Source organism: Panthera onca, chromosome F1, assembly GCF_046562875.1.
Source record: "Panthera onca isolate mPanOnc1 chromosome F1, mPanOnc1 haplotype 2, whole genome shotgun sequence".
In the NCBI taxonomy this organism is placed as follows: Eukaryota; Metazoa; Chordata; class Mammalia; order Carnivora; family Felidae; genus Panthera; species Panthera onca.
The window spans coordinates 30,528,284-30,552,340 of record NC_138355.1 but is presented as its reverse complement, the minus strand read 5'-3'; the positions used below and the strand labels follow the sequence as shown (position 1 = coordinate 30,552,340).

Sequence of the window (24,057 nt, the reverse complement as noted above, 5' to 3'; positions counted from 1 at the left end):
GTCTGGAGCAGGCAGGATTGTTAAGTCTTGCTTTGTAGCTCTTTTCTGTTGGGTGCAGCTGGGTCCCCAGGTTGACACGTCAGGGGTCTCTCTGGGTAATTATAGAACTCTTCATTTCTTAAGACTAAAAGTGCTCGCCTCTGTTGGAGAGGTGAATTCTAGGTAGCACAGATTCCATTAGAAACCCTTAATGAAATTCATCAAAAAACAAGAAGGACCATTTGCCTTCCTCACGTCAACACTTTGTCCCCAGTGAAGAGCTTATTCAATAGAGAGAGAAACCAAGTCCTTTGCTGTTGAACCTCTTTTCCAGGTGGAACAGAGATGGGTTTTCGTATACATGCCTAAGAGTGGTCCTCAGCTATCCTTACCACATGGGCCTGCTTCTTTCCCAACCAACCAAACCAAGCCCTTTTCTCAGCTTGAAAGCTTTCATATTAAATCCTGTCAGCATGTAGTTTCCATTGGTAAGGTTGATAACATATGACCCACAAACCTCAGGCATTCCTATTCTTTACTGTAGCCATCTTAGTACATGAGCCACATGGGACCAACAAACTCCCCAAACATTTGTCCAGTCTTCTGGGATCTGCATTTAGTCTCTGCAGGTGTTTCTTATTTCCCCCCCTGATGCGGGTCAGTCTGTGGGTGACACGTTGGTGTCTGACTCATGCACGGCAGCGAGGCAGCTGCCTCGAAGTCCTTGGGCTTCTTTCTTGGTCATGTGTATTCCTAGGTTGTGAAGAACAGGGACCACTGGAGTCCTGGCGGCTGACAATAAATCTCCGTTCTTTTGTCCACAGAGGATCAAATTCTCTCAGAACTTGGCCACACCAATAGGATTTATGGCAACGTGGGGGACGTTACAGGCGGACAGTTAATGAATGGGAGCTTCTCCATGGACGGGACAGGACAATCCTATCAGGACTTGAGGGATGGGAGCCCCTATGGAATCCCCCAGTCTCCATCCTCCATATCGTCCCTGCCATCCCACGCTCCTTTGCTCAATGGGCTGGATTACACGGTGGACAGTAATTTGGGCGTCATTGCGCACGCAGGGCAGGGAGTAAGCCAGACGCTGAGAGCCATGGCTGGGGGACCCACCTCTGACATCTCCACAGGAAGCAGTGTAGGCTACCCCGACTTTCCAACTAGCCCAGCCTCTTGGCTCGATGAAATGGATCATCCTCCTTTTTAAACATCTCTCCTCCCCACCCTACCCGTCCTGGCTTGAGAGAATATCTTCAAGGATCGAAAGAGACTTGCCTTTTAAGGATCAAAAGTGCACCAATGTGAATTTCCATTATTTTCAATGGAAGTCCTCCGCTGATCCCTAGGCGGTCGAGAGACCACACTAGGGCACTGTTATCCTGGGGAAGTGGTGGGAACACTGCCTCCTCTCAGAACACGGCACAGGGGCGCACAGCCTAGAGCGCTAGGGTGCTGCTTGGTGGCTTCCTCCCCTGCCCCCTGCCCTGCTTACAGGCTTTGGCTGCTCAGTGCTTGGGAGCACGCGGTGACTGTCAGGCCACCTTGGCCTTTGGGAACTCTGCTCCGACTGGTGTGTCTCGTGAGATGTTTCCCGAACCACTGCTCTCACCAGAACTGAGATTCCTGAGGCAGAGGCATCACGGCCCTTGAGTATAATAAAAGTGATTTCTGGATCACCCTATTGAACTCTAATTTTGAAAATAAAAAGTCACTTATTAAAGGTCAGTGAAAACTTTGATGGCCACCGTTTGATATTGAATACATGTCCCCTTCTTCTTCTTCTTCTTTTTTTTGCTGTGAGAAATGTGACTTCTTCCCTGCCCAGAAGTCCAAGGCAAACAACACTTCTCAGTTTTGGTTTTAAAGAAACCCCATCCCTGTCACTGAATCCCTGATGGCAAGAAGTGGTTTTCCTTGCAGGTGACTCAGGCTGGAGCTGAGTGGCCCTGGACCATCACAGTGACTGCCCGACGAGTCCCCTCGGTGCACAGTGTGCCTTTTTAATTTGCTCGTTATCATTTATTCCACAAGACAGGCTGAGGGGTACAAAGTGATCAAAGCTATAATGCGGAGAGAACAGAACGACAATCAGTGAGAGCGTGCGGTCCGCTTAGCCGGGTCAGCAGGCCGCCTCCCAGCGCTCCCCATCCTGTAGGCTGAAATGACACGGAGTCCGTTTGCGGGAGTCGCTGTAGATGAGGTTGCAAGCCCACCCCAGCTGCAGCCAACCCTTCCCAGCCCTTTAAAAAGGAGAGATTTCGCCACCGTGGTAGCCAGCTCGGTTGGATGGTTTTGGTATCTTGCAAGAACTAGTAATGCTTTTCGGCCTCTGTTGGTTGGGAGGGATCACTAGGGAGCAGCCCTAAGATCGTCCAAAGGGTTCCAAGTGGTCCTCGGGCCGCCGGTTTCTGGGCTGCTGGTGCTCCAGGCCTGTGCTCAGAGAGGCAGAGCTCTCCAGCTGGTGGCTGTGTGGACTCTCAGCCTGCAGGTTTGTTCTAGCCCATCACCCAGAGGGCGAGGCCGACCCCTGCTTCAGCTGCACCCCTGCGGCAGCCCGCACTTCTGTGGGAAGTGCCTGGTGTTACGCACCTCACCTCCACCTCTGTCCATCAGGAAGTTGTCCGTGTGCACGCTGGAATTTAGCTAGGCAGGATTTCTCCCAGTACCCTTGGGAAATGCTGGTTTGCTTCTTCCGGCTTCCGGCCTCCATTTTCTTAATCAAGATCAGAGAGCAGGAGAGGGTGACACGGCATTGCCTTTCTTCCACTGAAGGGATGGGGCCAGAGATCCAAAGGGCCCCTCCTCCTGTGGACGGTTCATCACCTTCCGAGGACCACAGGGTTTAGGCAAGTGGTAGGCGGGCTAATGGTAGACAAAAAACACTTCCTCTTTGGCTGCTGCATCTATTGTAAATTCCTTTCCAGGAACGAAACTGAGGTCCGTCCAGCTTCTTTAAAATACATAGTCAGTAAATTCCTGGGATCAGCCTTCATGCCACGTTTTCTCTGCTCCATTTGGATTTTGTACCCTTATTTTGTGGGGTGCTGCAATTGCTGTGAGTTTTGCTTGGAGAGTCTACAAATGTAGACGTCCGGAGGCTCCAGGTGTAGGGATGCTGGTGTATTACACCTAGCCAATTCCGCTGCTGGGAATGCCCGAGTAGTGTGAGCCCTGGCAGTGGGGGCAGGGGCACACATGCAAGCTGATAAGCCACGTGAAGGAAAGGAAGACACAACTGTCTCTTTGGAGGACGGATGCTTAAACACACGATTCTTAGCCGGCTGCTCACCATACCAGCTGCTCACCGTCACCACGGTGCTGGGCGACGAACCAGTGACACACCGTCCCACCCAGACCACTATCTCGGCTGGACTTTTTGGCCTAGTATCTCACACGATCTCAGAGGCACTTCGTATTTTTGGTGAGCACAGTACAGGGAGGGCGGACTCTCTAGAGACATGCCCCCCTCTGTATGACACTGGGCTTTTAAGATCACCTGAAGTTGACCCGTTTTTGTTTTTGTGCATGAGTTCATCATGCTCACTCCTGATCCGCTGGTGTAAGAATGGACGCTGTCCTCATTCCTACTAATAACAGAAGGCTCCTGCAGCCCTCAGTGAGCAGTGCAGCCGGTGGTAGTAGCCTCCTTGGTTTTGGTGGGTTGGCTGGCTTGAAGAACCCTTGAGGGAGCACTCCCAGAAAGCCAGGAGAGCTTGAATGAAGTGCCCTAGAGCCACCTCCCCAGAAAGCAGTGAACATTAGTGCCTCATTTAGAAGTACAGCCACAATAACAGGCCTCGGCTTTTAAGTGTATCTCCTTGCAAGTGAGGTTAGCATACGGATGGGCCGGTGCCATCAGTGAGCCGCAGCAGGCAAACACTATTCCTTGGCTCTTCTGTGGCTCAGAGAGGGAGAAGAATAGAACATCACCCTGAGATTCTCTGAAGGGCACTCCTCCATTGCTCCTGAGGGCGATAGTTTAATATTATAGTAATAGTCCATTACTGAGGTATAAGGTGCTACATGGGGGTTGGTTCCTCCTGGCTAAAATGATAGGAATTGTTAAAGTGAAACGAGAACTTCTAAAGGCATTTACGATATTCGGATCTGTCTTTGGCTCTAAGAGAGCAACTAACTAGCAACCATTAGCTGCGGCGCTTGGCTGATAGACCCCAGGGGTAGGCGGCTTCTGAATCCAGGAGCAAATTAAAGACCCGAAGAAAAACAAACCAACAAACCCTCCCCCCCAAGTTTCCAGGGGTAACTGGTATGAGCAAAAACGGGACCTGAGGAGCTATGGAAGAATCTACATTTGCTGAGAAGTAAGAGAAGCATAGAGGAAACACCAAATCCAAGGGTGAAGCTGGCCCTCTGGGTAAATCACGTCGCTGGGAAGCCTGGGTCCTTTCAGGGACTTGCTGGGCGACTCAGGCAAACTCGGCTCAGTCTTCGCGTTTTCTCTTTCTTGCCCCGTCTGGTAGTTACGGATATAATGTAAAATGAAAACTACATACTGGTTAACATGATTCCTGCAGCCTAGCGCAGTAAAACATCAGGGGAAGAGAACAACATTAAGACATAAGCATTTGAGAGTGTCTCTAAAACTTTGTGTTTTTTGTTTTGTTTTGTTTTTGTTTCCTTGCCAGAGTAAAACATGAAACCTAGTAAGATTACTGGGGCCATCAGATCTTCATAGTTAAGTTCCCATTGCAAAAAGTCTAAGAAATCTGTGGAACAAAAGACATTAATGCCTCTGAAGCTCAAGCTGGTTGTTTTGAAACGACTGCCTCCTCGCAGGAGGGGCTTGAAGGCTTCAGCCCCGCGAAAGGGCCCCATGACAGCGTGCTGTCTGGCACCCTCGCTCCCATGTAACCCCTCCCATGCACCACTACTGACAACTCGGTTATAACCACGGAAATAATGACCATACCTCCTTAGCCAGCAGGGTCTGGAAGGACCGAGGTGGCTCATTTTGAAACATTGCACTTTAAAAATTGGAAACCGTGAGATGAAGAAAAATTCAATTAAGCGGAAATGAGTTTTGTTTTATTGCCTGCTGCTGAAGGGCTCTGGGCATGCTGAAGCTGAATAAAAAGCACATCACTGGCTCTCTCTTTCTTGGATTGGTCCATTGGCCCTTTTCGCAGTAGTTGCTCCGACTGCTCTACCATGGTGACTGGAGCCAAAAAGAGAGAGTGCAGCAAAGCCATCCCATTCACACACTGCTTGGTAGGACCACACGGAAAGCACAGTTTCATGCTGCTAGCTCCGGTGAGGGGACAGCTGCAGGTTTGGGAGGTGCGCCAAGCATTCCTTCCCTTAGGGAGGCAGAGCACAGGTGGACAGAGAAGGACACCCCCACTCTCGTCTGCTGCCCACCTAGAGACAAGAATCGTTTGTACTTCCCCGCTTGAGGACTGTGTTCAGCCAAACACGTGGCTTCAGGGCTGCGGGGGCCCAGAAAGCGGCTCTGGACTTGTGTTCAGACCTCCAAGCCCCAGATCCCCTAAGCTCTGGATTGTTGCCCTCACCCTTTGCAGTGTAAATTTTGTACAGTTAAAAAGAAATGAAGCCTCATTTCCTGGAAAAAAAAGAAAAAGAAAAAGACAAAAAAAAAAAAGGACCCACCCATCCTTATTTATTGCCATGTGACTTTGGAACACAGAAGTTGGTGCGTTTGTCTGTCTATGCCTCCTGTGTGTTGGCATGAGATGTGTATGGTAACACTATGTCCAATAAATATGGAAATTCTTTAGAAGCTGATGTGTCTTGCTTTTCATTTGGTTCTCCGGACGTTTTTTCTCTTGATATAATTAGAACAAAAGGCTGAGCTGACATGGGACCCTTTCACCGCCAAAACGAAACCCAAAATACAACTCAGAATGAACTACTCACAGCCATGAATACCAGAAGTGCTTGATAAAGGTTTGATTACAGGAAGTGCTCTGGTTTTTCGAATAGCAGTTTAATGAGGCCCAGTCTTCTGCTCCACGACTTAGGGATGGGCAGGGAAAACCCACTGACCACAGGATCTTAGTTAATGTTTGTCTTGTTGCATTTTATTTTATTTATTTTTTTAATGTTTATTTATTTTTGAGAGAGAGAGAGAGAGAGAGAGAGAGAGAGACAGAGCATGAGCAGAGGAGGGGCAGAGAGAGAGGGAGACACAGAATCCGAAGCAGGCTCCAGGCTCCGAGCTGTCCGCACAGAGCCTGACATGGGGCTTGAACTCACAAACCGTGAGATCATGACCTGAGCCAAAGTTGGATGCTCAGCCAACCGAGCCACCCAGGGGCCCCAGTCCTGTTGCATTTTAGAAGCCCTTCACCCTTACACACTTTGTCCCTAGAGAAAGTATGTGCAAACATTTATAGTTGGGTGAGAGGTGGACACAGGGATAGAAACACCTCATCAGAGTCATCAGGGCTCCTTAACAAGCTTTTCTAGAAAAATCTTCATTCAGATTTCTTCTCTGCAAGAGGCTTTATCAGCATGCAGGATTATGTTAGCTGGAATGGAAAAAGGAACACAAGCTTCTTTCATCAAAAAAAAAAAAAAAAAAAAAAAATTGAAGCCCTTGCATTTCTTCAGAGCCAGGGCTCCATCTAGGAGAAGCCAGAGTGCTTTTCCATTAGTGATTAATTTTGTTTGGTGGAAGAGAAGATCCACACAGAGGTGCACTGTCCCATATGGCAGCTACTAGCCACATCTGGCTATTTATTTTAAAAACCTTTTAAAAAATATTTTGGGGAGACAGAGAGACAGAGTGCAAGCAGGGGAGGGGCAGAGAGAGAGGGAGACGCAGAATCCGAAACGGGCTCCAGGCTCCGAGCTGTCAGCGCAGAGCCCGACGTGGGGCTCCAACTCACAAACCGTGAGATCATGATCTGAGCCGACGTCGGATGCCTAACCAGCTGAGCCACCCAGGCGTCCCCGCACATGTGGCTATTTAAATTAATATTCAATAAAACTGAGGGGTGCCTGGGTGGCTCAGTCGGTTGAGCATCCAACTTCGGCTCAGATCATGATCTCGCGGTTTGTGAGTTCGAGCCCCGCGTCGGGCTCTGCGCTGACAGCTCGGAGCCTGGAGCCCGTTTCGGATTCTGCGTCTCCCTCTCTCTCTGCCCCTCCGCTGCTCGCACTGTGTCTTATCTCAGAAACAGACATTAAAAAACATTCAATAAAACTGAAAGTTTGGTTCCTCACACCAGCCGTATGTCAAGTGCTCGGTAGCTAGCTGAGGCTAGTAGCAACTATTTGGACCCACAGATACAGAACATCGCTCACTGCAGAGCCCTACCGGCCAGTGTTGCTAGAGTCTGCGAAGGGAGAATGGGCAGCGAAGAAGACTCAGTCGTCACATCAGCTACTTGCTATCCTGAGGCGCTCGGTGAGACATTTTGAGACGCCTTAGACGGCGGTAAGTGCCAGCTTCTCTGGCAACATATTTTGTGTGTGGCCCTGCCCACAAGAACGACTCGCTTCGGTCCAAGGTAGGGGGCTGGGTTCCGGACTCCTGAGTTCTCCGTCTAATGCCGATGCCAGGTTGCCGTGACTCTACTTAAAGTCCTAGACATATGCTGTGCTCTATCGTCTGTCCAGTTACACGGGAAAGACACTACCTTCCGGGCAGACACTCAGCGAGATTCTAGGGGGACTTAAAGGTCTTTGGGGGCAAAACCCAAATCTCTGCTGTCAGGAGAGGGAATTATGGTCCTTTGCCAAATCATCTCCCGTGGTGAGTACTTTGTCAGGCTGAGAAATGTGCCCAGGCTGGGCGGAGACGAGAGCATCGCACGGGAGGGGGGTGTTGGACAAGGAGTGCGGGAGATGCCGTTCACGGGGGCCCAGCCCCTCGGATGGTTGCGAGGGGAATTCACACAGTGGCCACGAAGGGCTCTGCTGCTGATTTAGTTACTCCTCTGAGTATTCCGAGAATTCTGCTAGTGTGTGCACTATACACCCTGTCTTTAGTCTTCCATTCTCAGAGCCGTCACCAGCCCGTCCACATTGTCTTTGCTTTCGATCCACGATCATTCGTTCTGAGTGTATCAGGCTGACAATCAATGGATCTCCACTTTGAACTCTACGCACACAGCTTCCACCACAATGCCAGTCTAGTAACTTTTTGGGATTATAAAATGTGTTCTCAGCTCACAAAGGAAGAAGGGGATCTGGTGTGGGTTTTTTGGGGTGTTTTTGGTTTAGTCACTAGAAACCAGCTCCTGAGCGATGTGATTTTCTGACAGTGGCCTTTAAAAAAGACGACTGCTTGAAGAATATAGGAAAGAAATCACTGGCCAGAAAGAGTGAAATAAGACACAAACTCAGAACAAATGAAGGCTCAACAGTCTGGGTTTTCACTGCTTTTCTTTCTTTCTCCTCAGGCCCAGGATTCTACTCAGCTGAAATCAGAAAAGGATAAGAGATCAAAGGCAAATCAGTGTGTTGTAAATTTTAACTGATTGCCAAGCTAGAAATAAAATCATGAAAGGGGATCCTCAGCATATCTGAATGTGTTTCCTTAGATTTGATATTTGACATCAAATATCAAAGAGTCTATCAGATGGTCTAAAATTGTTGCATCCCTTTGCCACACCTCCTTAGAAGAATGCAATCTCAGTTTTACCATTTGGAATCCCTGGTGCCCTTCTTCACACTGTCCTCTGCCCGCTGTGCAGGGGGTGATGAGCCATGGAGTTTGGACTGGGTGCTTGCTTGGGTGTTTGCTGCCTTGGGGACGTGGGCAGTGGCCACTGCTGCTGGGGAAACACTGTGAGTTAGGAGGCAGAAAAAAGTCCAGTGTTTATAAAGTGGGGCCAACTTATTAGGAAAAGGAAAATTTTTTTATTATATTAAAGGGAGTGATAAAAATAGAAGAATAACCTATCCAAACTAGTAAACAAAAACTTTAGAGAACAAGGGTGTGGGCTTTTGCAAGTGGCACTCGTCCCTTTAGGACTTTTGTATTCGTTTTCTTGTCTCGTGTTTGTCCGAAGTGATTTTGGGATCTTCTTTTAGGACCCTTTCCTTAGGTGATTTTTCCTTTGTCCGTCTCCCCCGTTGAGTACAAACATTAGATTTTGGTGTGCTATTAACTGGTGTGTTATTTTGTAATTGAACGAACAAGTCACAGGACACCCCTGACAGGATCCATGCTTTTCCTTCTGATGAAGGGGGCTCCTAGGAGGAAAACGTTCCCACGTGACTTACTTGTACTTCAGGCTGTTCACCAGACCACTGAACTGGCCAGAATTTTCAAGACTGATGCAGGCTGGGCTGTCTCTAGATCTGGGTAAAGTTTTTTATTTTTATTATTTTTTTTAATGTTTATTTTTGAGAGAGAGAGAGAGAGAGACAGAGACAGAGTGCAAGCAGGGGAAGGGCAAAGAGAGAGGGAGGCACAGAATCTGAAGCAGGCCCTAGGCTCTGAGCTGTTAGCACAGAGCCCAATGTGGGGCTTGAATGCACCAACCGGGAGATCATGACCTGAGCAGAAGTCAGACGCTCAACTGACTGAGCCACCCAGGTGTCCCTTGCTTTTGGTTTTAAAGGTTTGTCTTTCTCCCATTTGCTTGCCAACCCTTGACCAGGATCTCCGGTTGGTTGGGAGGGGTTTAGGGATTTTGGAAAGGTTGGGAATTACTTCCTGAAAGATAAAATACAGGCCCAAAAAAGTGGTCTTGGCACACACTTAGAGCTGGAAATAAGCAGTGTTTTTAAAAGGTCGTTAAAATGGTAAATAGGTTTCAACAGATGGCTTCAGCATAGCAATGGAAAGCCCAGGCAAGGACTTCGGGGTTAAATTTCATATTTTAGTCACCTGGGACTAGCTTATGATTCCAGAAAAACAAACATCTATAAAGTTGACAGCTCCCTTCCCTCCTCTAAAGTGGAGCCCTTGAAGGCTGCCTGCCCGCTAGCCAGCTGATGGGTGGCTGCCTAAAGATAGTGACCTAGGGAATTGAAAGTCACTTTTTCAACACCTGTCAATGGCAGGGCTTAAGCTCACCCAGGCTAGAGGGATATGATAACCAAGAACCTATATTACTGATGGGCCAGGACTTTTATACTCAATATGTGTGCTGGCTTTATTATTTTTTTAGAATCATTTTAACATTTAATGCTTCTCAATTAAAGTGATTTCCTGGAGTGGATGCCAAGCTTCGTTTAGAATGCGCATTAACCACTTTCGGTATCGGTAGTTAAAGGCACTAAGGGATTTAAACAGCAATCCACAAGTCTGTTCAGTTAAGGTTTGGCGGAATAAAGCAGATTATAAACAATAATATATGTCTTTCTCTTCTTTTTTTGGAAGGGTTCCAAACTCACAAACGGAGCTAAAGTGCTATAAACATATCCAGGCCTAAGCTTTGGGCTCTCCAAATGTACTCCATGAAAGCCACAGGCACGGGCGGTGCCACTTTTTATCCTGTGTGTGTGTGTGCACGTACTTTAAAAGAGCATTTTATTACACAAAGTGTCCATCAACTGAACTTACCTTCTAAATATTAAAATGGAAACCAGGATTGCTATACAAGTGAGAGGAAAAATAAATCCTGGCTGCAGTGTGGATGATGAATTTGTTGCTGCTGCCTTGGGTGGCCCACGGACACGCACTGCTCTGTCTCTAACGTTCCCCCCCCCGCCCCGTCCCTCATTTTCAGCCACTGCTTTCAGTAATTCCAGGTTCAACAGGGCCATTTCCCTCCCTCCCTCCCTCCCTACGAGAGACACCTACACTGAGGGCACTGGGTTCCACCATGAGGCAATGAATGTTACGGGGGGGGGGGGGGGGGCAGCTCCTAGGATGTTTCCCATCTGGTTTTTAACCTCGGCGTTCCATTGCAAACTCATGTTCATTCTTTCTAAGGCCATGTATGAAGAATATATCAGCAAGGAAGATTCTGTCTTGAGTATAAACTAGCATGCACCTTATGAATATTCTGATCTAGTTTTTAGGGCCTGGAGGCTTCCTATTGCTGGAGGAAGGGATACGCCCTCAAAAGTGACTTCTGTACATGAATCCCCAAAGAAGACACAGTAAAAAAATGCAAAATAATGACATGTGTAACTGTGCCAAAGGAAGTGATATAACAAAACACAGAAAAGAAAGTTTTAAAGAATGTACATATAAAAGTAAAAATAGTAAATAAAAAACCACACACTCCTAATAACTCTGGTGAACAAACCATTAAATTTCTGCTTTCCAGGGAGGACCATGACAAGCATATTTCAAGGATAAGTGAGTAAAGATGCGGATACAGAGCTTTCCCTGTTCAATCCTTTAGTGTAATGCCAATTAATGCACATTTGAAAAACTGATCACACTCAATGCATAATAAACATTAGGTGAGGAAGACAAGGAAGCTTTCTTGTTCGGTCTGATAATCACTATACTTTCACCCAAAATCTCTCTGATGAAGAAATTGTGAAAGTTTGCTAAAATAATAAAGATGCTTATGGTAAAGCCCCAATGATAATTTTTCAAATCACACGAGCACAACAGACTGCACTGAAGGCTTTTTATGTCATAAGGATAAAGTCCAATGTATACAGATAAAATCCACGAAGAGGCTTATTTAAAAAATAATTTTTTTTGATGTTTATTTTTGAGACACAGAGCGCCAACAGGGGAGGGGCAGAGAGAGCTGGAGAAAGAATCCCAAGCAGGCTCCAGGCCATGAGCGGCCAGCACAGAGCCCACGGGGCTCAAACTCACGAACTGAGATCATGACCTGAGCTGAAGTGGGACGCTTAACCTACTGAGCCACTCAGGTGCCACCCAGGCACTCCAAGGCTCGATTATCAATGTACCTTTGAGTATGGTTGCTTTTGTTTCCACTGTGGCTTATCCTGATAATGAGGTGCAGGGAAAACTTTTTGACTTGGTGCCACAAGGCTTAGATAATCACCCTGATTCTGAAAAAAAAAAAAAAAATAAGATCATGCATACTGAAGTGCTTTAAATATAATAAAGCCTATAAAAAGATGAGCATGCTTACTGTTTCTACTTATATGACCTTGGACAATTTCCCTAAAAGTTCTGAGTTTCAATTCCTTCGTTTGCCAGAGAAAATACCAATTATTTCTACTTTTACAATTATTCTGAGGTTCAATTAAGATGCTTGTGTGCACAGTCTTGTACAAAAGGTGTAACTACTGTTCTGGGATTAAAGCTAAGACGTATTCATTTTAAGACATATTAGTCGGGGCGCCTGGGTGGCTCAGTCAATTAAGGGTCTGACTTCAGCTCAGGTCATGATCTCGCGGTTCGTGGGTTTGAGCCCTGCATCGGGCTCTGTGCTGACAGCTCAGAACCTGGAGCCTGCCCCTCCCCTGCTTGCGCTCTCTCTCTCTCTCTCTCTCAAAAATAAATAAACATTAAGAAAAATTTTTTAAAAAGGACACATTGGTGTATGTATCACTAACCAAAAAAAAAAAGTGTGTCTTAGAATGGATCAAATACAGTATTATAACTACTATTAAAACATTTAACTCCAAATACCTTAGGAATTGGGATTTGAAATTTCACTCATAAATATTTAAATTTTTAAATGTTTATTTATTTTTGAGAGTGACAGAGCACAAGTTGGGGAGGTGCAGAGAGAGAGGGAGACACAGAATCAGAAGCAGACTCCAGGCTCTGAGCTGTCAGCACAGAGCCCGCTGTGGGTCTCAAAACCCACAAACTGTGAGATCATGACCTGAGCTGAAGTCAGTCGCTTAACCAACTGAGCCACCCAGGTGCCCCTCACTCACAAATATTTAAACTCAATGTTACTAAATTGTGGCTCATGGGTTACATACCTATTCTGTGATAAACATTTATTTGTGAGGGGGATCTCTAGGGGACTTGTAATTTGATGAAAGCTTTCATGTTTCAACTGTTAAATATTAAATAAACATTTGAAAGTCTTCATGTTCAACTGAAGCATTCATTAGCCTAGGCACTAACCCCTTCTGCAACCCAAGCTCAGCTCTGCTATCATCCTGCACCTTGCTCATTAATCCTCAGAGATGCCGTACTATACATGGGATAATAAGCCATAGCCAAGCAGTTAAACCTGGCAGGAAGCTAAGAAATACCTATTTAATAGAAAGGTTCACTTGATTATAGCCACCTTTTAGCTGGAAAATGCTGAAACATTAAAAAAAAAAAGATATAATAGATACAATTCCAGATATTATACCTTGGTTGTTATCCGTCTACCTGACAAGCCTAAGAGAGAACAATGTGTGGCCAGTTGGCTGGATTCTTACATATTTATTAGAGACATAGTTATAGTAGGTTTAAAATATTTAGTTTTTCATAAGTAATTTATGAATTTCTGTCAGACTTTTAAAGTTACCTCACGCAATACCTTGAGATAACATCATGGGAGTAATTCTAAATATCCATGATAAGGGGAAAAGGGAGTGACAGTGGCCTGGAACAGTGTCTGTTATTCAGTGGGCTCTCAAAAAGTATCTGTGGATGGAATGGAGGAAGAGCTTGAACACTTTACATGAGTTTTGTGGTCTAATAGAAAGGACTGCGATTTTGTAGACTTGGTCCTAACTGTGGCTCTACTACTCTGTGATCGTGGGCAATTGAAGTAACCTGCTTGTATTTTCAATTCATTCTTGTATAAGTGGACTTAACAGACACCTGTACTACCCCACTTTAATAGGGTTATAATGGAGGGATGACAGATTAAACAATGCCCATGAAAACACCCTGAAAAGTGAAAAAAACTAAATGCATATGAAAAGATAGCACTAGTCATACAGAATTGAACACGTGGGTTCATTTCTGCCCTGTAGCAGAATCAGAGGCCAAATAGGTCAGAGTCCAACTTTCTGGCCAATGTCTCTTTAAAAAAAGCTTCCCCCCAGTGTGGTGATTAGTGAGAAAACTGCAGTCTATGTGTGTTGTTAAAATCTTGGTCAGTGGTTTAAAAACAATGGCACAAGAACAGACACTCAGATCAATGGAACAGAATAGAGAACCCAGAAATGGACCCAGAAATGTATGGCCACCTAATCTTTGACAAAGCAAGAAAGAATATCCAATGGAATAAAGGCAGTCTCTTCAGCAAGTGGTGCTGGGAAAACTGGACAGCAACATGCAAAAGAATGAACCTGGACCACTTTCTTACACCATACACAAAAATAAACTCAAAATGGATGAAAGACCTCAATGTAAGACAGGAAGCCATCAAAAATCCTCGAGGAGAAAGCAGGCAAAAACCTCTTTGATCTTGGCCGCAGCAACTTCTTACTCAACACATCTCTGGAGGCAAGGGAAACAAAAGCAAAAATGAACTATTGGGACCTCATCAAAATAAAAAGCTTCTGCACAGCGAAGGAAACAATGAGCAAAACTAAAAGGCAACCGACAGAATGGGAGAAGATATTTGCAAGTGACATATCAGATAAAGGCTTAGTATCCAAAATCTATAAAGAACTTATCAAACTCAACACCCAAAAACCAAATAACCCAGTGAAGAAATGGGCAAAAGACATGAATAGACACTTCTTCAAAGAAGATGTCCAGATGGCCAACTGACACATGAAAATATGCTCAACATCATTCATCATCAGGGAAATACAAATCAAAACCACAATGAGATACCACCTTACACCTGTCAGAATGGCTAACATTAACAACTCGGGCAACAACAGATGTTGGCGAGGATGCAGAGAAAGAGGATCTCTTTTTCACTGCTGGTGGGAATGCAAGCTGGTGCAGCCACTCTGGAAAACAGTATGGAGGTTCCTCAAAAAACTAAAATAGAACTACCCTACGACCCAGCAATTGCACTACTAGGCATTTATCCACGGGATACAGGTGTGCTGTTTCGAAGGGACACATGCACCCCCATGTTTAGAGCAGCATTATCAGCAATAGCCAAAGTATGGAAAAAGCCCAAATGTCCATCGATGGATGAATGGATAAAGAAGATGTGATATATATATATATATATATATATATATATACACACACACACACACACACACACACACAATGGAGAATTACTCGGCAATCAAAAAGAATGAAATCTTGCCATTTGCAACTATGTGGATGGAACTGGAGGGTATTATGCTAAGTGAAATTAGTCAGAGAAAGACAAAAATCATATGACTTCACTCATATGAGGACTTTAAGAGACAAAACAGATGAACATAAGGGAAGGGAAACAAAAATAATATAAAAACAGGGAGGGGAACAAAAGAGACTCATAAATATGGAGAACAAACTGAGGGTTACTGGAGGGGTTGTGGGAGGGGGGAATGGGCTAAATGGGTAAGGGGCACTAAGGCATCTACTCCTGAAGTCATTGTTGCACTATATGCTAACTAATTTGGATGTAAATTTTAAAAAATAAAAAATAAAATAAAAAAAGCACTTCTCCCAATCTTTCAAATAGGCAGGGTAACACCCCATGTCACTTGGTAGGAGCACTTAAAACTATGAAAATAGGGTCAGTCAACAAAAGATTTCTCATTCTTGAAACACAAGGGGTCAGAAAAATGGTTCTCAATGGGATCCACAGAGCCCTGGGGAGTCCACGGATGGGCTGCAGGAGATCTGTGAACTCTTCAAAATTCCATGCACAACATCGTATACCTGGGGAAGAAGTTTATAGTTTTTCAAAGTAATCTGGAACTCCTCAAGAGTTAAAAACACTGATTTAGTAGATGCAAGCAAGTGTTCTGAAGATAATAATGATTCAGAGATTTTTCTTTGCCTCCTCTTTAATGATTATTTACATGATCCTCTTTTTAGTCCTCATTTTTCACTAGTCTGTATCAAAACCACCGTGAAGGCAATCAGGGTCTCTTAGATTAGCTGGTGCACAGCAAAGTAAACGACAGTCATGAATATTAAATAAAGAAAAGAATCACTAGTGTTGTTCTGATCACAGTATCATCAGGAAAGGAAAGAGAAAAAGCCACCAATTTCCTTTTGCAGTTTTTTAGGGATAGAGAATGGGGCTAGGTATGTTTTTATGTGTAGACAAACATCTACAGAGGTGGCCTGAAGATAAGAAAAATAAATGTGAAACTGAGATGAGGTAAGAGTAGAAAGGCAATCTATAAACAGTCTAGAAAATTCAAGTGGTCAGGTAGCAAAAAGTAACTACTCGTAACTCAGAAAAATGCCTTTACTTAGCCACCGCTTTATGACTACTCCAACTTTTTAGGAGAACACAGAAGAGACTCAATTTTTAAAATACTCATGTACACTAAAAATAACAAACCAGAGAGTTTGAACCAAGGATGAAGTAAATTGAATTCCAAACCCAGTAAATGTCTTCCCCCCACTCCACCCCCCAAAAAAGCAACAATTATTTTGAAATACTTCTGTCATGACCAGAAATGAACCTTCAGAAAAAGGTTTTCTATGATACTTTAAAAGACTAATTGGCTTGAACATCACTAATCTGTCCAGGAAGAAAAAATTTCTGCATAGCGGAACCAAAGTTATGCTAAGTTAAATTATATCTTAGTTTCATCCCGCTGAACTATACGAAAAGATGGTTCGCCATGTATCTGGGGAAGTTAGCTGGCTCTCTGCTCCAGTAAGTTCGTGTTCTTTGCTTGGTGGGAACTACTGCAGCTCTTGCCAATGGAACTCAGGATCTGGCTGAAGTGTGATGCGCTACCTAATAATCCGATAGTTTAAGGGGTAGGAAAACAAACCAAGATCCAGTTTTCTCTGACATTTCTGGATGTAATCTTCCCCTTAAGGCACAGGGAGAAGATCCACAGATTGTTACGACAGTAAGGTTTTCGAAAATTCAGATACCAGTGATAATAGAGAGATTTTGGAAATTGACTTTAGAATGCACTTGTGGGGTGCCTGGGAGGCTCAGTCGGTTAAGTGTCTGACTCTTGGTTTTGGCTCAGGTCATGATCTCACTGTTCATGAGTTCGAGCCCCACATCAGGCTCTGCTCTGATAGTGCGGGGCCTGGTTGGGTTTCTCTCTCTGCCCCTCCTTCGCTTGCTCTCTCTCAAAATAAACAAATAAACTTAAAAAAAAATTTAGAATGCACTTGCAAATGTAGAGTTGGTGACTGTTTTTAGTGGCAGCTTTGATTATAAATTTGAAACCTTGATTCACTTAGCATAACACTCTCCAGTTCCATCCGCGTTGCTACAAAGGCCCATATTTCATTCTTTCTCATTGCCACGTAGTATTCCATTGTGTATATAAACCCCAATTTCTTTATCCATTCATCAGTTGATGGACATTTAGGCTCTTTCCATAATTTGGCTATTGTTGAGAGTGCTGCTATAAACACTGGGGTACAATTGCCCCTATGCATCAGCACTCCTGTACCCCTTGGGTAAGTTCCTAGCAGTGCTATTGCTGGGTCATAGGTAGATCTATTTTTCATTTTTTGAGGAACCTCCACACTGTTTTCCAGAGCAGCTGCACCAGTTTGCATTCCCACCAACAGAGCAAGAGAGTTCCCGTTTCTCCACATCCTTGCCAGCATCTATAGCCTCCTGATTTGTTCATTTTGGCCACTCTGACTGGCGTGAGGTGGTATCTGAGTGTGGTTTTGATTTGTATTTCCCTGATGAGGAGCGACGTTGAGCATCTTTCCATGTGCCTGTTGGCTATCTGGATGTCTTCTTTAGAGAAGTGTCTATTCATGTTTTCTGCCCATTGATGGGGGGTGGGAGGGAGGGGAGAGTGGGTGACGGGTATTGAGGAGGGCACCTGTTGGGATGAGCACTGGGTGTGGTATGGAAACCAATTTGACAATAAATTTCATATTAAAAAAAAAGAGAACATACAACAGCATCAAAAAAAAAAAACCAAAACCCAAAACAAAACAAAGAAACCTTGAAAAATAAAATTAATAAAAAGTTATATTCTTTGCTTAAAAACAATCTATATAGTTTTAGACGTTGCAAAACAGGTTATGAAAAACTTGACTCGGAAATTTTAAGGTCAGATTACAAAAGAGAAATGAAAAAAGGAGCTCCTTGATAGCTTTTTGCTTAGATAATGACCCTGTAAATCTGAAATGAATAAATATTTTGATTTGCTAATGTCCTAAAAATGCAAAAGTACTATTAATGAAAGCTGCATGCAACATCTTGGTCACTTTTACTGTAACTAATGAATAATGTTTGTTAAAACACAATTAATGTGGAACATGAGAGAATTTAGCTTATAGCGGGTTGCAAATGTGGTTGGGATTATGGGAAAAGAACAGATAATGAATAGAAAGCTCCACTAGAATTACAGTAATGTTTTCACTGTGTACTAACATGCATATCACTTCCACAGATAATTAAGAAATCAATTAAAGAATGAACAGTCTTGGTGAATGGTTTTGGTTTACATCTCAGAAAATAAGAAATGAGCTTAGAAAAATCACAAAATAAACAGCATTAATATGCCTCATTTCTGCTCTGAAGGGGCTTGTTCCAGAAGGACAGGTTAGCCTGAGCTAATGAAAATCGTGTCCACTGTTGAGGGCTCTGCTAAGCAAGTTTATTACTTCTTTTAATAGAGACACGTTGGAAAAATTATCTTTTAAATAGTCATCTCTGCATCTCAAATCATTTCTTACTTCATTTCTCTTCCTAGGACAACTACCTACTTTCTTTATATAACGAGAAATGTCAAGGAATTCCCCAGATGGAGTTCTTGAGGCTTGAAGGGGAAAACATAGGGAGCCAGTTTCAAAAGCGGCATACTTGTCGCTCCCTTAAAGAAAAGCTGTTGTGTATTCGTCTATGTTTTTAATTAGAAAATAAAAGCTCTCTTGGTACCCAGAAGTAACTATACTCACAGCTAAGCATTGGGGCATTAGGGGCTATTTCACATTAGACTCAAACAGCTTCACAGTTCAGGCCTGAGGTCATTTCCAGAGACTACTGCCAGTTCGTGACTGGAACATTAGAGCCAATTAAAAGGGCCCTGGGGAAATCCCGCCCCGTTTTGTGGAGGTGAGTTTAAGGAATCCTGAACTAACCAGTGAATTCTCCCGAATCTGTGCTTCAATCCTGAAGTGAAGTCACTGAATCTTATTCTAAAATGCCCAAGGTTTTGAGGTTTTCAGTAAATCTGGTTGTTTCTCGGACTTCTAGGCCCCTATGTGACAAAATTCTACCTTTTCTCTTTTGCTTGCTTTTTAACACCCCTCTTTGTCTTCTCAATTCTGTCTGCCAAAAATAGACATTTTAGCTACCGATATTCAGGCCAGCTGTGCAAAATGCCACAAGATCACTTGACCTCTACTGTATTGGGATTTCATGCAACTTTCCCTGTCAGGGTAGCACTGTCGGTCATATTTTGCTTCTGCATGTTTTTTTAAAAGAGTAGCCATGTTTAATACTGTGAAATACGAGGCGTCCCCTCCTTGCCCCACCCTCTAGAACAGTGATAAATTTCAGCGCGCGCTCAGCAGAATTGGATTGTATTATGCGCAGGACACATGTTCATCACCACAACTGTACTTGCTGGAACGGATGCAAGGAGAATGAATTGCTGAGACTTCAAAATCCCAGTTCCTCAGAACTGATTTTATTAGCCAATGTATACCAAAGATGGGTGCTAAAAGAAGTATTATTTTTGCAGGTGTCCTTCATCACTGGAGCTCTACGATGTTACGGACTGTGGTCTTCCAGCCTTTTGATTATACCTTGCCGGTCGTGTGCTGCTGCAACACCAAAGAGATAGCCTTGCAACCTGTCACCTCCTCCGGCAGGCAGCCGTCCTGGTCTGGGAGAGCGGGGTCAGCGCCAGACTTCAGCAGCAGCTCCACAATGTCTAAAAACTCGCAGGCAGCAGCTGCCAGGAAAATTGGCAAATATGAAAACAAGGTTACTATGAGACCAAGAGAAACGACTATACTCCAGCGGGAAAGGCAAGTGCCGAGCAACGAGGGATCCCAAACAGCAAGAAACGTCACAGTGTGACGACAACTGTGCCATTAGTGTGGATTTTTCCAGGGTTAGGAAAAGCAAATTCACATTTTTGGTTGCCCAGGAGCAAACAGACACATTTTTAAAACTGTGAGGTTTTCAGACTCTATTCTTAAGGATGGGACGAAGAGAAAGAATAAAAACAGTGTTTGAGTATTTGTTTTACTTTGATCAGAATAATGACAGGTGTGCAGGCTATGTCAAAAGGCTAAAAATATTGTAAAAGAAAATATTTTGTTTTGTCTTTGAAGAGGGGGTTAAATGAGTAACTTTAAAATTTGTAAAACAACAACAACAACAAAAAAGCTAGCCTATGAATCACACCATCCATCTATAGAACTTTTATTTATTTAGAAAAATAATAAATGTCCCCAATCACACTAGGCATAGAAAGGGGACAAGGACCTCTCGATATGGAGACTTATTATGAAGATGGTACGGTATCGCCCCCAGGAAGGACAAACAGACCAAAGGGCTAGAATGGAGAGCCATCTATTCTTCTGCACATATATGGAAACTTGATTTATGATGACGCTGGCATCGCAGATCAGCAAGGAAACAAAGATCCATTAATTCAGAGGCACTGAAACAACTGGGCTAAAGGCAAAACCAGGCATTTCATACAAGATGAAACAGAAATGGCAATAAACATATGAAAAGATGAACAACCACATTAGCCGTCAGGGAAATGAAAATTAAAACCAGAAGATACCAATTCATACCCACTAGATAGGTGAAAATTAAAAACAGACCATACCAAGCACTGAGGAAGCCTGGAACAAGGGCAGCTCCCCTCCGGATGGGCCCTGGTAGGGTCACTTTGGACGACAGTTTGGCATTACGTGTTAAACCTGCACACACACAGGCCCTGCGGCCCAGCAATCCTGCTCTTATTCCCATCCTCCATGGACACTCGTGCATGGGTCTCCAGGAGACGTGCAAGAATGTGTGTAGCAGCACTATTCGTAATAGACCCCAATGTAAGCGACGCAAATGCCCATTAAAAATAACGTGAAAATAAAATACCGTTTACTTCTACAATAAAATCCCACACCACATTGAAAACTAATGAACTATGGTTTTACACAAGAGTTTATCTCCAGGACATAATGTTGAGGGAAAGAAGCAAGTCAGAAGAATATATACAGTATGATTACACTTAAACAAAATTTTAAAAATAGACCAAACTAAACACCATTGTTCAGAGAGACAATTATGTAGTGAAACTAAAAGGGAAACTGTTAATATAAAATTTGGGATAGTGTTAATCTTGGGGAAGGACCTGCCCATGGAGGGAAGGTCACATGGTTGGATAGGCACACACAGGAGGTTTTGAAGATACTGGCAATGTTCCATTTCTTAAGCTAGGTGGTGGGTTCATTTTTTTAAAGTTACATTTAAAATTCTTCATATACCTTTTATATACTCTTTCACAGTGTGATGTAACATAACAGCAACAACAAATCAAAAAAGAAAAACAGGGAAAGAAAGAAGGGTAGGAAGCTTGATTCAATGGTCATTTTATTGAGTACATGCTATAACAATCCTACCAGTTAAGATTCTTGCTCTGAAGAATTTGTTTAACACCTGGGAGGCTAATATGTAAACTGGACACTCTTAACACAGAATAACTATTGTGGAGCGCGCGTGCACACACACATAGAAACCTGCAAAAAAGTGGGGGTGCGGGTGGAGAAGTTGAGGGATCAGGGAAAACACAAGTAGTTCATATGTAAACTGAGCTCTGAAGGACAGAGTAAAATTCCAGGTAAGTGGAGACAGAAAGGCATTGCAGGGGGAGAAAACGCCACTAACAGAGGCAGGAGAGCACAGGGAGTGCCCAGAGAACTGTCTGTGGGTTCTGGGACACAATATACAGACAGTCAAAAGCAGAAAGGCTGGACTTGAGTCAAAGTATGCAGGGCCTTGAAAGCTGTACTAAGCCATGCTGACAAAAGTGTGGTTTTGAATGCTATACTAAAGTTTGCATTTATAAAGAAGGGAGTGGCGTAATTTGGCCGCTGTGCTAGGATGATAATTCTACAATGAGTGACTTGGACAGCCTAGAAATTTGTGACAGGTAGACCAATTAGGAAACTACGGTAGTTCTTTCAGGAGGCTTGAAATCAGCCAGTGTCAGCGTGAATATAAAGAAGGGACTGGGCGGGGAGCCTGGGTGGCTCAGTTGGTTAAGCATGATCAGGTTATTATCTTACAGCTCATGAGTTCGAGCCTCACATTGGGCTCTGTGCTGACAGCTCAGAGCCTGGAGCCTGCTTCAGATTCTGTGTCTCCCTCTCTCTCTGCCCCCCCCCCCCCCACACTCATGCTCTCTCTCTCTCTCTCTCTCCTTCAAAAAATAAACATTAAAAAAAATTAAAGAAGGGATTGGGGGCGCCTGGGTGGCTCAGTTGGTTAAGCGGCTGACTTTGGCTCAGGTCATGATCTGACTGTTCCTGAGTTTGAGCTCCAAGTCAGGCTCTGTGCTGACAGCTCAGAGCCTGGAGCCTGCTTCGGATTCTGTGTCTCCTTCTGTCTCTGCCCCTTCTCTGCTTGCACTCTCTCTCTCTCAAAGATAAATAAACATAAAAACATTTTTTTTTTAAAAGAAGGGATTGAATAAGCCACTTAAATTCATGTGGATAGGAGATAGCAAAGTACAGGATGGGCTTTAAGGAAATGTTTATGAACACTAAATTTGATAATTAATAAAGCTGATAAAATGTTATATTTATAGACAAACGTGTTTATATTTTGTGATTTTCCTGTTGTTTTTTGGAAGAACAGTATTTTATCTTAGGTTTCAAATATCTTTATAGGTTTTTGAAAAGCTTACAGACCCACTGCTTGTGATCATAATGTTTACTATTGAATAAAATGGCCGGAGTATTTCTGCACTTGATATGAAACCCAAGCACATAAAGAAAACTACTGGTAAATCTGAATACATAGAAACCTAAAATTGACAAATTTGAACACATAAAAATTTAAAACAGCTATACCACACACACAAAATATGATATATAAAGGTAAACCATAAATTGGGAAACATATTCACATATATAACACATACAAGAGCTAATATCCTTGATATCTAAAAAGTGTTAACAAATCAATCCAAAAGGATAATGGGCAAAAGAATTGTAAGAACCAAAGATGATAACTTACGTTTTCAGTCTGGGAGACCACAGAGATGTTGGTGACATTATCTCTAAAATAAGGAACCATAATAAGGAAGAGCAGGAGTTTTTGGAGGGGAAGAGAAGAAGAAAATGATGGAAGGGGAGAAATAATCTTGGTTTGAGGCATGATAAATATTAGGAATACTGGTATTACTAATACTGGTAGAGGTACTAGAAAATGTCTATAAAACTCATAGAAGATAAGACAGGAGAAAAACCAAGATGACCTTGGGTATGACAATGATTTTTTAGCTATGACACCAAAGGCACAATCCATGAAAGAAAGAATTGATAAGCTGGGACTCATTAAAATAAAAAAAGTTCTGCTCTGCGAAAGACTATGGTAAGGGAATGACAAGGCAAACACAAACTGGGAGAATATATTTGCAAAAGACACATCTGATAAAGGACTACTACCCAAAATATACAAACAACTCTTAAAGCTCAACAACAGGAAAACAAGTATTGGATTAAAAATGGGGTCAAAGACCTTAACGGAGGCCTCACCACAGATGATCTACAGATGGCAAATACGCTTTTGGAAAGTGTATTCCCACATCATGTCATCAGGGAAATGCAAATTAAAAGAACATACCAGTACACACCTATCAGAATGGCCAAAATGTGGGACACTGGCAACAGCAAGTGCTGGTGAGGATGTGGAGCAACAGGAACTCACTCATTGCTGGTGGGAATGCGAAACGGTACAGCCATTTGGAAGGCAGTGTGGTGGTTTCTTACAAAACGAAACATACCCTTACCATATGACCCAGCAGCCATGCTCCTTGGTATCCACTCAAAAACCTACGTCCACTCAAAAATCTGCACATGAATGTCTGCAGCAGCTTTAATCCTAATTGCCAAAACTTGGAAGCAACTAAGAGGTCCTTCAATAGGTGATGGATAAATAAGCTATGATACATCCAGACAGTGTAATATTACTCAGC

At 43.5% G+C, this 24,057-nt stretch overlaps 2 protein-coding genes across 4 annotated transcripts in view; one reads left to right on the top strand and one right to left on the bottom strand.

Moving 5' to 3' along the window:
- The window catches only part of LHX4 (LIM homeobox 4), a 44,026-nt gene extending 40,557 nt beyond the window's left edge, over positions 1 to 3,469 (top strand). Inside the window, exon 6 of the mRNA XM_060643813.3 lies at positions 804 to 3,469. Within this exon, the coding sequence (XP_060499796.1) occupies positions 804 to 1,198 (395 nt within the window). The 3' untranslated portion in view covers positions 1,199 to 3,469. The remainder of the gene's footprint in view (positions 1 to 803) is intronic.
- Positions 3,470 to 19,492: 16,023 nt separating this feature from the next.
- ACBD6 (acyl-CoA binding domain containing 6) overlaps positions 19,493 to 24,057 on the bottom strand; it is a 204,990-nt gene continuing 200,425 nt past the window's right edge. For 2 of the 3 annotated variants that reach the window (XM_060643811.3, XM_060643806.3), the window contains one exon: positions 19,493 to 19,794. In XM_060643811.3, coding sequence (XP_060499794.1) covers positions 19,640 to 19,794 — 155 coding nt within the window. In that variant the 3' untranslated portion in view covers positions 19,493 to 19,639. The remainder of the gene's footprint in view (positions 19,795 to 24,057) is intronic. The other variant, XM_060643808.3, reaches the window with a different exon arrangement.